Source organism: Hylobates moloch, unplaced genomic scaffold, assembly GCF_009828535.3.
Source record: "Hylobates moloch isolate HMO894 unplaced genomic scaffold, HMol_V3 SCAFFOLD_10, whole genome shotgun sequence".
In the NCBI taxonomy this organism is placed as follows: Eukaryota; Metazoa; Chordata; class Mammalia; order Primates; family Hylobatidae; genus Hylobates; species Hylobates moloch.
In genome coordinates this window covers 30006276-30019972 of record NW_026652285.1, presented here as the reverse complement: position 1 = coordinate 30019972, position 13697 = coordinate 30006276, and the positions used below count along the sequence as shown (strand labels likewise).

At 45.8% G+C, this 13697-nt stretch overlaps 1 protein-coding gene across 14 annotated transcripts in view; it reads left to right on the top strand.

The window, feature by feature from the left end:
• The window catches only part of KANSL1 (KAT8 regulatory NSL complex subunit 1), a 195401-nt gene extending 185991 nt beyond the window's left edge, over positions 1–9410 (top strand). For 6 of the 14 annotated variants that reach the window (XM_032163972.2, XM_032163967.2, XM_032163970.2 and 3 more), the window contains 8 exons: positions 938–1120; positions 1606–1794; positions 2135–2283; positions 6509–6633; positions 7334–7391; positions 7602–7714; positions 8516–8768; positions 9112–9410. In XM_032163972.2, the coding sequence (XP_032019863.1) occupies positions 938–1120; positions 1606–1794; positions 2135–2283; positions 6509–6633; positions 7334–7391; positions 7602–7714; positions 8516–8768; positions 9112–9339 (1298 nt within the window). In that variant the 3' untranslated portion in view covers positions 9340–9410. The remainder of the gene's footprint in view (positions 1–937; positions 1121–1605; positions 1795–2134; positions 2284–6508; positions 6634–7333; positions 7392–7601; positions 7715–8515; positions 8769–9111) is intronic. The other 8 variants (XM_058445676.1, XM_032163971.2, XM_058445675.1 and 5 more) reach the window with 3 other exon arrangements.
• Positions 9411–13697: the final 4287 nt, after the last annotated feature.

Genomic DNA, 13697 nt, shown 5'->3' with positions numbered 1-13697 from the left:
TACCACGTCAGTCGATTGAAAGATTCAGTATTGGTGGTGGAACAGATGGAAGTTCTCCCCAAATTGATCTATAGAGTCAGTGTAATACCACAAGTTTGTTGTTGTTGTTTTGCAAAAGCTTAAAAGGCAAAAACCAGACCACCTACGAGTAAGAAAGAATCCGATTCCCTCTTAAATACAGCACTGGATATTAGAATACATGGAAGAATTGAATAGCTTTAAATGTTTGAGAGGAAAATGGTTTAAATCTAGAAATTCCTTTTCTAAAGGAATTGCTCAAGGATATATTCTTGGGAAAAATCGAAGATAATGGAAAGATAAGAAACAGCATAAAAAATTCAGTCCAAAAGATGTTGATTTGTGATATTGAACATTAACCAGTCAGCTAAAAATCCCCGATAATCTCATGATGGGAATTGGTGGAGCCGCAGAGGAAGGAAGGAGAATGGTATGTAGTTCTTATTTGGAGAGAGTATGTAGTACTCAGTACAGTGCCTGGTAACATAGATAATGAATATTGTTGAATAATTGCCTCCTGATTAACTCTATATTGATAGAAAAGAAGTAGGCTCAAATATGCCTTCAGATCTCTAGAATAGAAACAGGATGTTTTCAAACAGTAAATTCAACAAACAAGGATACAAGAACAAGAACTCCATCAACCAAAACAAAAAGGTGTTTTGTTTTGTTTTGTTTTGTTTTGTTTTGTTTTGTTTTGTTTCCCCTTGGGACTTGAAAGTAAAAAGCTAAAGTGACCTGCTTGCAAATAGAAGAATGACCTTCAGTAATGTTCACATAAACAGATCTTCCATATGACAGCACTTGCCCTGCCAAGTGTCAGGCCACTGGGCAAATAAAAGGAGGGTGGAGTGTAGGTCTTGAACACTAGAGAGGCCAGATGTTTGGACTAACCTGTAGCATTTTATGTTTCTTGCAGATGTTCCCACAAGCCTGCATTTCCAGAGCATGCTGAAATCTCAGTGGCAGAACAAGCCTTTTGACAAAATCAAACCTCCCAAAAAGTTATCGCTTAAGCACAGAGCACCCATGCCAGGCAGTCTGCCAGATCCAGCTCGTAAGGACAGGCACAAATTGGTCAGCTCCTTCCTAACAACAGCCAGTAAGTGTCAGGGAGCCGGGAAGTCCCCCAGAGTACCAGTGACTTTTCATTCATTTTATATTCTCAAATTTGTAGTTTGCATGCATGTTGGGGTTGGGAGAGGCAGTTGACTGATACAAATTCAGCTCACAGTGACTGCTTCTGCTTGTCTTGGATGCTCTCAGATGGACTTCGGGAGCTATTCTAGACACCATGGATCTTGGAGCAAGACCCAAAATGCTCAGTGAACGGCCAGCAATGGCATGGCATTGAGTTCATCTATGGGCAGGTGTCTTCTGTATCCTGGTGACATGTTTCTCTGGTTCTGGGCTCCCTGTGCCTATCCTCGCCATTGTGCAAATTACTAGAAACTTCAGTCCTGAAGGACTGTCCTGCTGCCCTGGGTATACAGCGTTGGCCTAGAGAGAACTCGAGAGCTTGGAACTCGAATAAGAAAATATTTGAGAGGACATATTTCACAGCTCTTTTTCTGTTCCCCTCTTCAGAGCTGTCCCATCACCAAACCCGGCCTGACAGGACCCACAGGCAGCACTTAGACGATGTGGGGGCCGTGCCCATGGTGGAGCGAGTGACAGCGCCAAAAGCAGAGCGCTTGCTCAACCCACCGCCACCCGTGCATGACCCAAACCACAGCAAAATGAGATTGCGAGACCATTCATCTGAGAGAAGTGAAGGTAGGGCCAGGCCCATGGCACCTCTACCTGCAACTGCACCTGCTCAGGGCTTTCTGGGGCAGCCTAGGCTTCTCTTAATTGCCCCCAGCTTTGTTCTTCACTTTCTAGGAAGGCAGAGTAGAGGGACGCTACTGCTTCTAAATGGAGGTCACTTCTTAACTGCTACAGCAACCTCTGCCCTGCCCCTACTTCCCACAACTAGTGTGCTTCACCTTTTTATCCTCTAGGCATAGAAAACATTTTTGCCTTTAGTATGTATTGCTGCCATTCCAAGCTTGTGTTAGAAGTGACACTGGTTAAGATAGCCATGTATTTCTCTCTTTTCTGTTGACTTCTGCAGTGTTGAAGCATCACACAGACATGAGCAGTTCGAGCTACTTGGCAGCCACCCACCATCCTCCACACAGTCCCTTGGTGCGACAGCTCTCCACCTCCTCAGACTCCCCTGCACCCGCAAGCTCTAGCTCACAGGTTACAGCCAGCACATCGGTAAGTACCTGTGTGGGGTTGGCCGGACACTCCCTCTGCAGGTCACAGCTCACTCAAGTGGCTCCAGAGGACAGTGTGAGGGTGGGTTATAAAGCCCAGGGCATTTATAGGAACTCAGCTCATCGTGACGTATGTATGTATGTCTGTACCATTTTTAAGTCAAAGTCATGGTACTTAACCTTCTCTTGTTTTTCTTGAGTTGTTTTTCGTAGCAGAGATGGATTTATGCTGAGCCATCCATAGAAAGCTTGATGCAGGGACAAACTCTTAAGGTGATCTGTGACTATTCAAGATCTGTTGGACTAAGTTTCACACAGGACTCAACAATTCCATGGCCCTAATCCTGTTGGCCCAAGAAGTGAACAAGAGAGGAGGGTTAGAGGGGAGATTCCCATGGGCGTTGGAAGCAGTGTTTGATTTCCTTGGTTTTACTCTCCGAGTGAGTGGAGGTGAAGTACTGAGAATAAACACTAGGCATGAGCGTACCAGAAGAGAAGGGAAGGGAGAAGGCAGAGTCCATGCTTTTTAGGTAATACAGAGCAGAATTACAGATCCAGCAGGCCTCCATGGCAGGACATTTGGCATGCACACACCAGATTTTACGATACCACACTCCATCTGGAAGCAGTTTGCACAGCTATTCCAGACACATTTCCTTTAATTTCATTCTAATATTTTAATTCCTCAAGTGTGCCCTCTTGGAACATACATACCTGTAGCTGCTATGTACCTACTCAAAGGGTCCTTTTTGTATAATTATAATGTAATGGTAAATGTAAAACTCTACAACTGTAATGTTTATTGAACACTTACCACATGCCAGTGATCAGTGATTTACATGTGTTACATGTTATAATGCCTTTTGAGATGTAGGTTGGTACTGTGGGTTTCATTTTATATGCATGAAAACTGTCAAGGCAACTTGTGAGGGTTATAATTATGATTCAAACTCAGGCAGCCTGACTGTAGAGCCACCTCTTCTACCATTACACTACACAGGCTAAGCCTGGGTAAGGGTATTGCAGAGGCAACTTAGGAAGTTCCTTCAGAGCCTAGATCAGGAAACTTCCAAGCTCATAAAATGGACTCACTAGGCTCCTGTGATCAGGTGGGAATTCACATTGTTCTCTCTTTGCTGTTACAAATCAATCTTTTCCAAATGGTCTCTTTGCTCTTCCTCTTTCTTTAACCCCCTCACCCACAAATTTTATCTAAATAGGTGTGTAGTGTCCCTATCACATACTCAGTTATCCAGCAGCAAAGGGTTTCAGATAACCAAAGTATTTATAAAAAAGAGTCTAAACTAATTCTGATAGAAAATCTGAATTCAGAGATTCAGGACTTGGTGAGCACTTCAATATTTCTGTGTCTGGAGAATGTTAACTTAGGCCTGGATCACTTGAAATTTTTACCATTTATTGAGTAAAAATTTTGTGTATAGCACTATGCTAACCCCTGAGGCTCTCATTGCCAAGTTTTTTCAAATAAAGACTCTGGATTTATGTAAAAGAAGATAGGCCAGGCACAGTGGCTCACACGTATAATCCCAGCACTTGGGGAGGCGGCTGAGGCACGTGGATCACTTGAGGTCAGGAGTTCGAGACCATCCTGGCCAATAAGGTGAAAGAAACCCTATCCCTACTAAAAATACAAAAATTAACTGGGCGTGGTGGCATGTGCCTGTAGTCCTAGCTACTTTGAGGCAGGAGAATCACTTGAACCGGGAAGCGGAGGTTCCAGTGAGCAGAGATCAAGCCATTGCACTCAAGCCTGGGCATTGCAGCAAGACTGCGTCTCAAAAAAAAAAAAAAAAGAAAGAAGATAGGCCACATACAGCAGGCTCTCAGTATCTGCGGTGGAGATTGGTTCCAGGACCTCCCATAGATAGCAAAATCTATAGTTTCTCATGTCCCTAATATAAAATGGCATAGTATTTGCATATAACCTATGTGTATGCTTTAAATCCCATATACTTTAAATCATCTCCAGATTACTGTTAATACCTAATGCAATGTAAATGCTATAAAAATAGTATGCTGTATTGTTTAGGGAATAATGAAAAGAAAAATCTGTACCTTTTCAGTACAGACACAAATTTTTCCCCCCAAATATTTTCAATCCACAATTGGTTGAACCCATGGATACAAAGGGCCAGCTGTCCTTGAAATCAAGTAAAGAAGCCAGAGGACACTGGAGAAAGGTAGGGAGGAGAGCGAGTGTTTCTGTCAATGCTTCCCAAAGGCCAATAGCTGCATCAGAATCACCTCAGCAGCTTTAAAAAACAAAACCAACCAACCAAACACTTCTAAAGATCTGATTTGTTGCTGGCTGTGATACTGCATGCCTGTAGCTCCAGCTACTCAGGAAGATCTCTTCAGCCCAGGAGATTGAGTCCAGCCTGGGCAACATAGTGAGACCTCATCTCTTAAACAAACAAACAAATTCTGATTTTATAAAAGAGCGGGAGGAGTCCTAGAACCTTTTTTTTTTTTTAAATACTCCTTAATGTTGCTTCTGATAATACAACCAAGTTTGGGAACCAGTTTTATTCTCATCACCTGCTATCTCTGGCTCTAAATAGGAGGTAGTAGTTAATTTAGACCTAATGAGTAGCTGACAGAATAGGGGGTGTGTCTAGGTGGAAGATGAGGTACAGAGCCCGTTGAACCATCCCACAACCTGCTCCAGTATCTTTTTCTCGAAGGTACTAACAACAAGCCCAAGAAGTTTCAGGGAAAGTGTATACCTGTTTCTGCCAGCAGTTTCACATTTATTCTTGACCAAGATACTGGGAAGGCTATCTCTCTTGAGGCTTTCTTAAGATGCATTTCTTGTAGTGGGATGTATAATTTCAGCAGAGATCTGGCAGTGGCAGAGGTCTCTGTGTATGAGATCACTAATCCTCAGCTACAGAACTCAGGCAAGATCCCCAAAAGTCTGTTTAACCATTTTGGTTAACCAGATATCCTAAATTTCTGAGGTCAGTGGCAGTCATCTGATTTGATAGAGAAAGAAATTGAAGTGAAAGGGCATTGTGGTCATCTGAAGTTATAAATGACAGTGACTGAAACTCTGGCCCAGGAAGTGCTGACTTTTAACATTCTCTGAGAATGTCCTAAGATGATAGGATGAATAAATGGTATCTCACTGTCCAGGAACAGAGGATAGAGGGGTTAGTTGTAGGGGACTTCTTCCTCCACCAACCCCTTCCTTGTGGACTGACCACACTTGGTGGTTTAGGTGTAAATGCAGCCTCTTAGGTGTTTTCCAGCTGTTTTGTTGCCATGGCAGCGTGTTTGTTATGCCACTGTTTCCCTCTGGCCTCTCACAGCTCAGTTGCTAGTCTCTGTTTCAGGATAGGGTATTAACTATCTGCGCAGCAGCAGCTAGTAGACTTTTTCCTCCATCCAAGGGACTAAGCCATTTAGTTCCCTAGTCTCCCAGCTACTGTAGATGCTTACCTCTGCCTCTGATATTCGATCCTTGGAAGTCTTACTTTTCCAAGAGTTTGGTCTTCTCAACTTCCTATAGAAGCAAATTTCCTTTCACCAGGAATGTGAGGTATAGTCAGGTTCTCCTCTTCAGTTTCCCTCCATTCATCTCCTTTGATACAGCTAGAAAGCTCTCAGCTCTTTCCCCAACAATCATCAAAAGAGGGGAAATCACATAAAGACTGGGCAGATGGTGGGTGCACATTTAGCGGAAGAGTTCCGATCTTTGAGAAGGAGGTGCATTCATGACAACCAAGGTTAGATATCTATTGAGATGGGCCTATCCTTTGGGCCTCTTTCAGGATAAGCTTTCAAGCATTGCTTTTAGGGGAGGGGCCATTATGAGTCTTAAGTCATAAACGGGGATAAAGGAAGGAAATGAGGACTGTAAAAGGAGAGGAGGTTAATAGAGGTGTATATAGAGTAGGAACCCCAACAGTTAAGATCCCAGGTACCCACCCCTATGAAATTTACACACGAGCCCTTGAAGGAAGAGGGTGACCAGTGAGACTTATGAATGGGAATAACTCCTCATGACCACCTAGTATTTCTCCGTGAGGTTTTTTGCTGTTGAAGACTGACTCCTAGGTGGGAGCAGCTGCTATGGTCATTACTCAGCTTCAACCCAAGGACCCAGATGCCTGGTTATTGGTGATCCTGTTTTAAGTCTTAGATGAATGATTTGATGTCTGTAAAATTGTACCTCCCTTTTAAACTTAATTTTTATCTTACAGCAGCAGCCAGTAAGGAGGAGAAGAGGAGAGAGCTCATTCGATATTAACAACATTGTCATCCCAATGTCTGTTGCTGCAACAACTCGCGTAGAGAAACTGCAATACAAGGAAATCCTTACTCCCAGGTAGAAGCTCAGAATAGTTGGCTCCTCTCCCCATTCTTCCTGCTATTGCCCTTTTTCCCTCTTGTCTTCTGACCAAGACTTGGGCCCTAGTCTTTGGTTCTGTCTTCTCATTAAGAGAAATTCTTACCTGATAAGAACGAAATTATTTCTGTATATAGTTCTCTCTCATTCCATTATAGGAATACACCAAACGAACCAGCAGTCACAGCCTGGTAGGCCACTCACTTACTGGTCTAGAGACCGGTTTTGTCAACACATACAGTATGTTTTAAAATACTGAATTTGTTGTCAACATCAAAGCAGGATTTCACATAAAAATCTTTGTTTCCAGCTTTTGTTGCCAAACAGAAGATTAGGCAACCCTGGGTATGCATTTCCATATGGGAGCAATCAGCTGGTCCTGAACAGTGGTGGTCCCCTTTAAACAGGTTTCTTTTCTTGTGTTTGTCACAGTCTCTCAGCCTCGGCCCTACCCTAGGCCACTTCTCTCATTTCTGGCCTTCGTGGGCATTTGAGTAGGTGGCCAATTTCACAGGCCTTGACAGGGTAAGGAGCCTGGGCCGTGATAGGGCAGAGCCTACCCAGCAGGGAGCAGTGTCACCCACAGGTGCAGTATTCTCATCCTTGCATGGACACTTTGACTCTGCCCCCAGTTTTAGCCTGCTTACCAGCTCATAATTGTCTGTTCTTGGTTTTGCAGCTGGCGGGAGGTTGATCTTCAGTCTCTGAAGGGGAGTCCTGATGAGGAGAATGAGGAGGTAATGGCCTGGTTCTTCTGTTAGAAGAACACGTGTGTACACATGCACACACACATATGAGTGCACACACCCTAAATGGCCTGAAGACTTGTGGGTGTCAAGTTCAAGCTCCTTGTATTCCTTTTGTGACCGGGAAGAACCTAGAATGGGGTGGGACTGGTTCTTAACTCCTGGAGAAAAGAGGGGATCTCTGAAGCTGCTCTATTGCAGATTGAGGACCTATCCGACGCAGCCTTCGCCGCCCTGCATGCCAAATGTGAGGAGATGGAGAGGGCACGGTGGCTGTGGACCACGAGTGTGCCACCCCAGCGGCGGGGCAGCAGGTGATGGGGCAGGCTTGGGTCCCCAGGGCTTGTGGAGAGAGGGTGGACAGGGAGTTTGGGCCCTACTTGAGTCTGTGGAATTGCTACTGCCTCTTGGTTGCTCATCATACTCATCTACTGGCAGTGGCAAAGAGCTGAGAAGTTCCATGGTGTTTGTTGGAACTAGTGGAGATACATGGAACTAGTGGAGACATAAGGAGCCAAGTGCTAGATCCTTGCTGAGAGGTCACTGTTCAATTCTGAATTCCCATGATCTGTGTGGCATTTGGAAGACAGTTGGGGGGCGGTCATGATGATTCAACCAGGGGAGCTTGGAAGGCCTCACTACAAGTTAACCTTCCTTTGGACAGTGGCTTTGTGATGCCACTTGAAGAAACTGCCCCGCGCCCCCCCCCCCCCCCCCCCAACGTCCATCACTACCCTGTCTCCATTTATTAACAGTGGCAGAAACCCTTGGGATTCTCAAGCAGAAAGTTTTGGGAGCTCTTACTTATACTTTTTTTTCTTTGACTACAGTTTTCAAAGTCTACACGAATCTCCCTAACCTCCTGAATTCACTAGGCACTTTGCTATGGACTCACCCCTGGCATTGTTCAGCCATGCTTTTTTCTTGGGATGGTAGATGTTGTATACCTACCCCTCCAAAGAGTAGTGGGAAGAAATGAGAGTTGCTGGATCCTAAGGAAAATCTGTTGGTCTTTGTTTGCCTCAACTCCTCCAGTGGGGATGCTTTTTTCATGCCCTCTACCCCCATAAGTAAACATTTCCCAGGCACTCAGATTTGCATTCCTTGGTGTGCAGGTCCTACAGGTCATCAGACGGCCGGACAACCCCCCAGCTGGGCAGTGCCAACCCCTCCACCCCCCAGCCTGCCTCCCCTGATGTCAGCAGTAGCCACTCTTTGTCAGAATACTCCCATGGTCAGTCCCCTAGGAGTCCCATTAGCCCGGAACTGCACTCAGCACCCCTCACCCCTGTGGCTCGGGACACTCCGCGACACTTAGCCAGTGAGGATACCCGTTGTTCCACGCCAGAGCTGGGGCTGGATGAACAGGTAAGGGATGCAGCCTTTGGGTGGGATTGGCATGGTTGGGGGATGGAACCAGGAAGGGATAGCATCTGCTGAAGAGGGACCTAGCCATCCCCTCCCCCTTTTGAAGGGACAAAGGGCTGCACTTAAATTGATCTCCTCAGCGTTCAGTGGAACTGTATTGATCATTGCTAAATGATCAATACATTTGTCTGGGTACACCCTAGGAGGGGTGTTCTCAGACTGTCCCAGGAACACTAGATAGACTGGTCCTAGGCTCCAGGCCACAAGGTTTGTGGCAGGGCCTTGGAGCAGGAAGCAGGCTGGCTGGGACTGGGTCCTCAAAGAGCAACTTGTCTGCCTACAGTCTGTCCAGCCCTGGGAACGGCGGACCTTCCCCCTGGCACACAGTCCCCAGGCGGAGTGTGAGGACCAGCTGGATGCACAGGAGCGAGCAGCCCGCTGCACTCGACGCACCTCAGGCAGCAAGACTGGCCGGGAGACAGAGGCAGCGCCCACCTCGCCTCCCACTGTCCCCCTCAAGAGTCGGCATCTGGTGGCAGCAGCCACAGCTCAGCGCCCGACTCACAGATGAGCGGGAGACAGGCATCTAAACAGACTCACTAACTATTGGCATTAAAGCTTCAGAAATCTCTGCGTTTGATATTCAAACATCATATGCCGGAAATTTTCACAGTTTTTAGTGAACTTAAGGAATTTAGATCCTACTTTGGTATTTTTTTTTTCTTGTTTTAATTTTTGTTTTGTTTTTGTTTCCATGTTTTCTTGTCACACACCTGAGCACTTCCTCCTGTTGGCAAACAAGTTCAGGATGAGACCCTGCTGGCCTGGTCCTGGCACATCCTCTGCACTGTTGAATCACTGGACTTAACTGATCTTAGATGACCACCCCCTCCCTCACACCTGTGGGCAGGGCAGAACAGCCTGGCGGGCAGAGGGCTGCAGTTGAGCATGGCCTTCTTGAGCTAGGGTGGAATGGGGCAGGGTGCTCTGGACTCTTACCCCCTCCCCTCCCATCTGTGGCTTGGCTCCGCTGTGGCCCTCCTGGCTGGGTCCCCTTGGTTTTTTGTGCTGGAACATCCCCACCAGAGCCTCTCTGCCGTAACTGCCAGCTGCTCTCCCCGAGTGCTCAGCCGGCAGAACAGCTTTCCTTTCTTACCCAGAACTTAAGACCGATTTTTTGTTTCATCTGCATTTGGTCTTCTCTGTTTTGACTCTTTCACTGCAGTAACCTGGCTGTGGCTGCTCAGGTTCCCCTCATCATGCCCCTTGGTACCCTTCCCTGTCTGCTCTCCCATGCCATGTACACACCCACAACCCGTCCTTCCACTTGGAATGTTTTTACCACCTGTCCTGATCTTTGAAGGTAGGGTTAGGACTACTTAACCTCTATTCCCACTCCCCTGCAACCGGGGGATTGTGGGAAGTGAGCAGCCATTTCCCTGTGTCATTTTTTTTTTTTTTTTTTTTCTCTGATTCACTTTGCCATGTTTCCTTCACATCCAGATCCCTGTCGATGTTAGTTCCACTTTTGGTCTTTCACGCTCCCCTTGCCTGTGGAACATTGTCTGGTCCTAGCTGTGGTTCCCATTGTTCCCCCTTCACCCTTCTCTGTTAACCTTGTGCCTGTCTCCTGTATGATCACATCACCAAAAAGGGGGAGGGGGGAGAAGACTCTTTTTTTTTTTGGCCATTTTGTAATCGTATAAAAATAGTAGACAACTGCTTAATGGTTGGGGTTTTTTCACAATTTTCAACATGAGTGATTTTTTTTTTCTGTTTGCAAGTTAAAGGGTTTGTCATTGTTTCTTTAAAAAAAAATACAATAATGCACCATATCCCTATGCATAAAGTGCTTCTTCTATTTATAAGGTTGAAAATTCTGAATAACCCTTTTAGCATTGAAAAAAAAAAAAACAAAAACAAAAAATGAAAAAAAAAAAACCTTGTATTTTGTAAATATTTTCTTTTCCTGCTTTGGAGCTGTGTAATGGCAGCGAAACACGTAGCTGTCTTTGTTCTATAGAAATGCTTTTCTTCAGAGAAGCTGATCTTTGTTAATGTCTTGATTCTGTTCGCAAAGCACAGACTAGTGCTTAAAAAAAAAAAGAAGGAAAAATTGAAAAAAATAAAAAAAAAAGTTACAGAATGCTGTGTACCAGGCCTTTCTTGACTTACTGAACTGTGTATGCATGGTAGTGTTGGCAGTTTTGGAGCTGGCTCTCTGGTACCGTTCTTTGGGGTACTCTGACTTGCTCTATACCTTGGAAAATCTCCATTCTGTCTTGTAGGAACGCTGCAGGTTCACCTGATGGCCACCAGAGAGAGAATGGTGGTGGCTTTTCACTGAGGGTAAGGGCTGCCAGGAGGAGAGGGGATCTGCATTGATCATCTCCTTTTTCTTTTTGTTGAGTGAAAGCAGTTGATCACCTTCTCTCTAGTGAAGTCAGCTGTATGATATTTTCTATCTGTTCTAAGTTGCTCTTTAAAGGAGATTTTGCTTCTCACCGTTAAGTTTTTCTGAGGTTTGGTGGGGGTCAGTGAGATACATAATTTGCTTAGAGCCTGGATTGGTTCTTGCCTGGTGCCTGAGATATAGCATCTTTCTTCTGAGGAGGTTACATGCTTTTCTTTTTCTTTTTTTTATTTTTTGAGATGGGATCTTGCTCGATTGTCCAGACTGGAGTGCAGTGGTGCAATCTTGGCTCACTGCAGCCTGGATCTCCTGGGCTCAAGAGATCCTCCCACCACAGCCTCACCAGTAGCTGGGACTGTAGGCATGTGCCACTATACTCAGCTAATTTTCGTGGGTTTTTTGTGGAGATAGTGTCTCACTATGTAGCCTAGGCTGGTAGGTGCTTTTCTTTGTACAAGATGAATAAGTGGATGGGGCTGGTTCTCCCTCTGCTCTCTTCTTTGCATGGCAGTCAAGCTGAAACAGCCAGTGAGGCTATCTCTTGTGGCTCTGAAAGCCATGCTTTCTGAGATAGCACTTCTCTTTTGCTGTTGCTGCTTTTGTAGCTGCAGTTAAAATCTGTTTTACTTAAACATCTGCCTGCAGTGGCAAACACATCAGGAAGAGCATAGAAAAGTAGTAGTTTGAAACAATCTGAGGATTCAGTATCATGACCTTGGCGTAGTTACTAAGGAATAATATGATGGATTACTGTTTTGTTTTTGTATTCCTTTGTGGCATTGCTAGGAAGACGCTATCTGGTATCCCTATCTTGGTTTAGCAGAAATAACTCCTCAATCTATAATAAGGTACCAAAGGAAAGAAGAAGGCAGCTCTGTAAACCTAGCAGGAATCTAAGCCATTCATTAAGCTGAGTGGCTTGGTGTTCTGCTCCAGCCCCAGGCCTCTGGACTAAATTTCCAGGGACGAAAGATCCCATAGCCTCATCCCCAACCTTCTCAGGTTTGCATACACTGGTACCGGCCTTGCAGCAAGCCTCATCCCCAACCTTCTCAGGTTTGCATACACTGGTACCGGCCTTGCAAACTGAGTGCTGCATCGTGAGGTCAGCCACAAGGCTTTGTATTGCCCTTTGAATTGGACTAGGATGGTTTGCCAGCATCACAATGAGAAGCAACTGCAAATGAGCAGGTCTGAGAACTCTCACCTTCAGGGCCCCAGAGAGAGCTGTTAATCCTGATGGCCAGCTTTTAATAATACTGTCATTTCCTGTTCTGAGCTAAATTCTCTAAGGGTGGGTAGGAAAGAACTTAAAAAATAGACGTTCTGTATCGCTTTCTTGTCCTTGGAATCCGTGAATGGAGACCTTATTTAATCAGAGTAATAACTTTATTTCCAAATTCACTTTTACAGCAACAGTCAGTGTAAATCATTTGTTAAAACACACAAATACACTATATAGACATTCACAGACAGAAAGCTAAGCTAAGATGATTTCATGTCCCTCCCCCCACCCTCACAATTACCAAAGAAATCATGGGACTTGCAAGTGCCAGAAATTGTCCTGCTCAACATGGCAAACTCATGGGGCTAAGTCTATTAGGAGGTGAGACTCTAGGCCAGTGCCCAGGGTAACCCTTTTCAAAGCTGAAGAGAAATCAGAAGTCCTGTGAAGCCACAGGTCTGTAGGTGGGACACGCTGGTGATCACCTCTGCCCTCGCCCCGACCTCGTGGCTTTACTTGGAGAACAAAGATGAGGAGGGTGAAGCGAGTGATATCAGCTGCCAGAAGCACAGGCTGTGTGTCTGGAGCCAGTGTGAGAGGTGGCACAGAGGTGCCAACAGCTTAGAGGGAAGGATGCCAGGGTCTTGGGGAGGCATGATTGTGGGCTTAGGACCCCTGAAAGAGGGCAGCAGGCCAAAGCAACCAGATGTCCATATTCCTACGCCTGCACCCGGCTGGAGAGGGAATGGGGAACTAACTAGCTGCCTGGGAAAGCCTGTCAGTGGAAAAGAGAAACCCCAAGGGCCTCTAACCCTGTGGCTGCTCCCTCCCTCTAGCAAATGTGGTTGAAATCATGAAAAGGGTTACGAGGCAGTTTAAGTGCTGCACCCCAAGATCTCCCTTTGCCCATGTTAACTATCTTACGCATTCGTCCCCCCTCCCCCCATAGCACAACAAGCAATAGCAAACAGGATACAGTCTCACCATTGAAGTCAATTTAAATGGAACTATTGATAAAGTGAGTCAACAGCTTGAAGGAGCCGGCATACAGTATATCCTATCTAGCCCACCCAAGGACACTGGCTCTGCAGGTGGGAGAAGTGAGGGAAGGGGAGGAGTGCCCAGCCCTGGGGGGATTGTCCTCATTTAAGGTCACAAGCCAGCGTGCCTTTGCAATTTATCTGCCAGCACTGATCACCCTAAACCATGATCTTAGGCTGGCCCCAAGAGCCTGCCCCACAAGGGGGAGATCCCAGAGCCTTCCGTATAAGGCCCATGGTGCTGAAGAGCA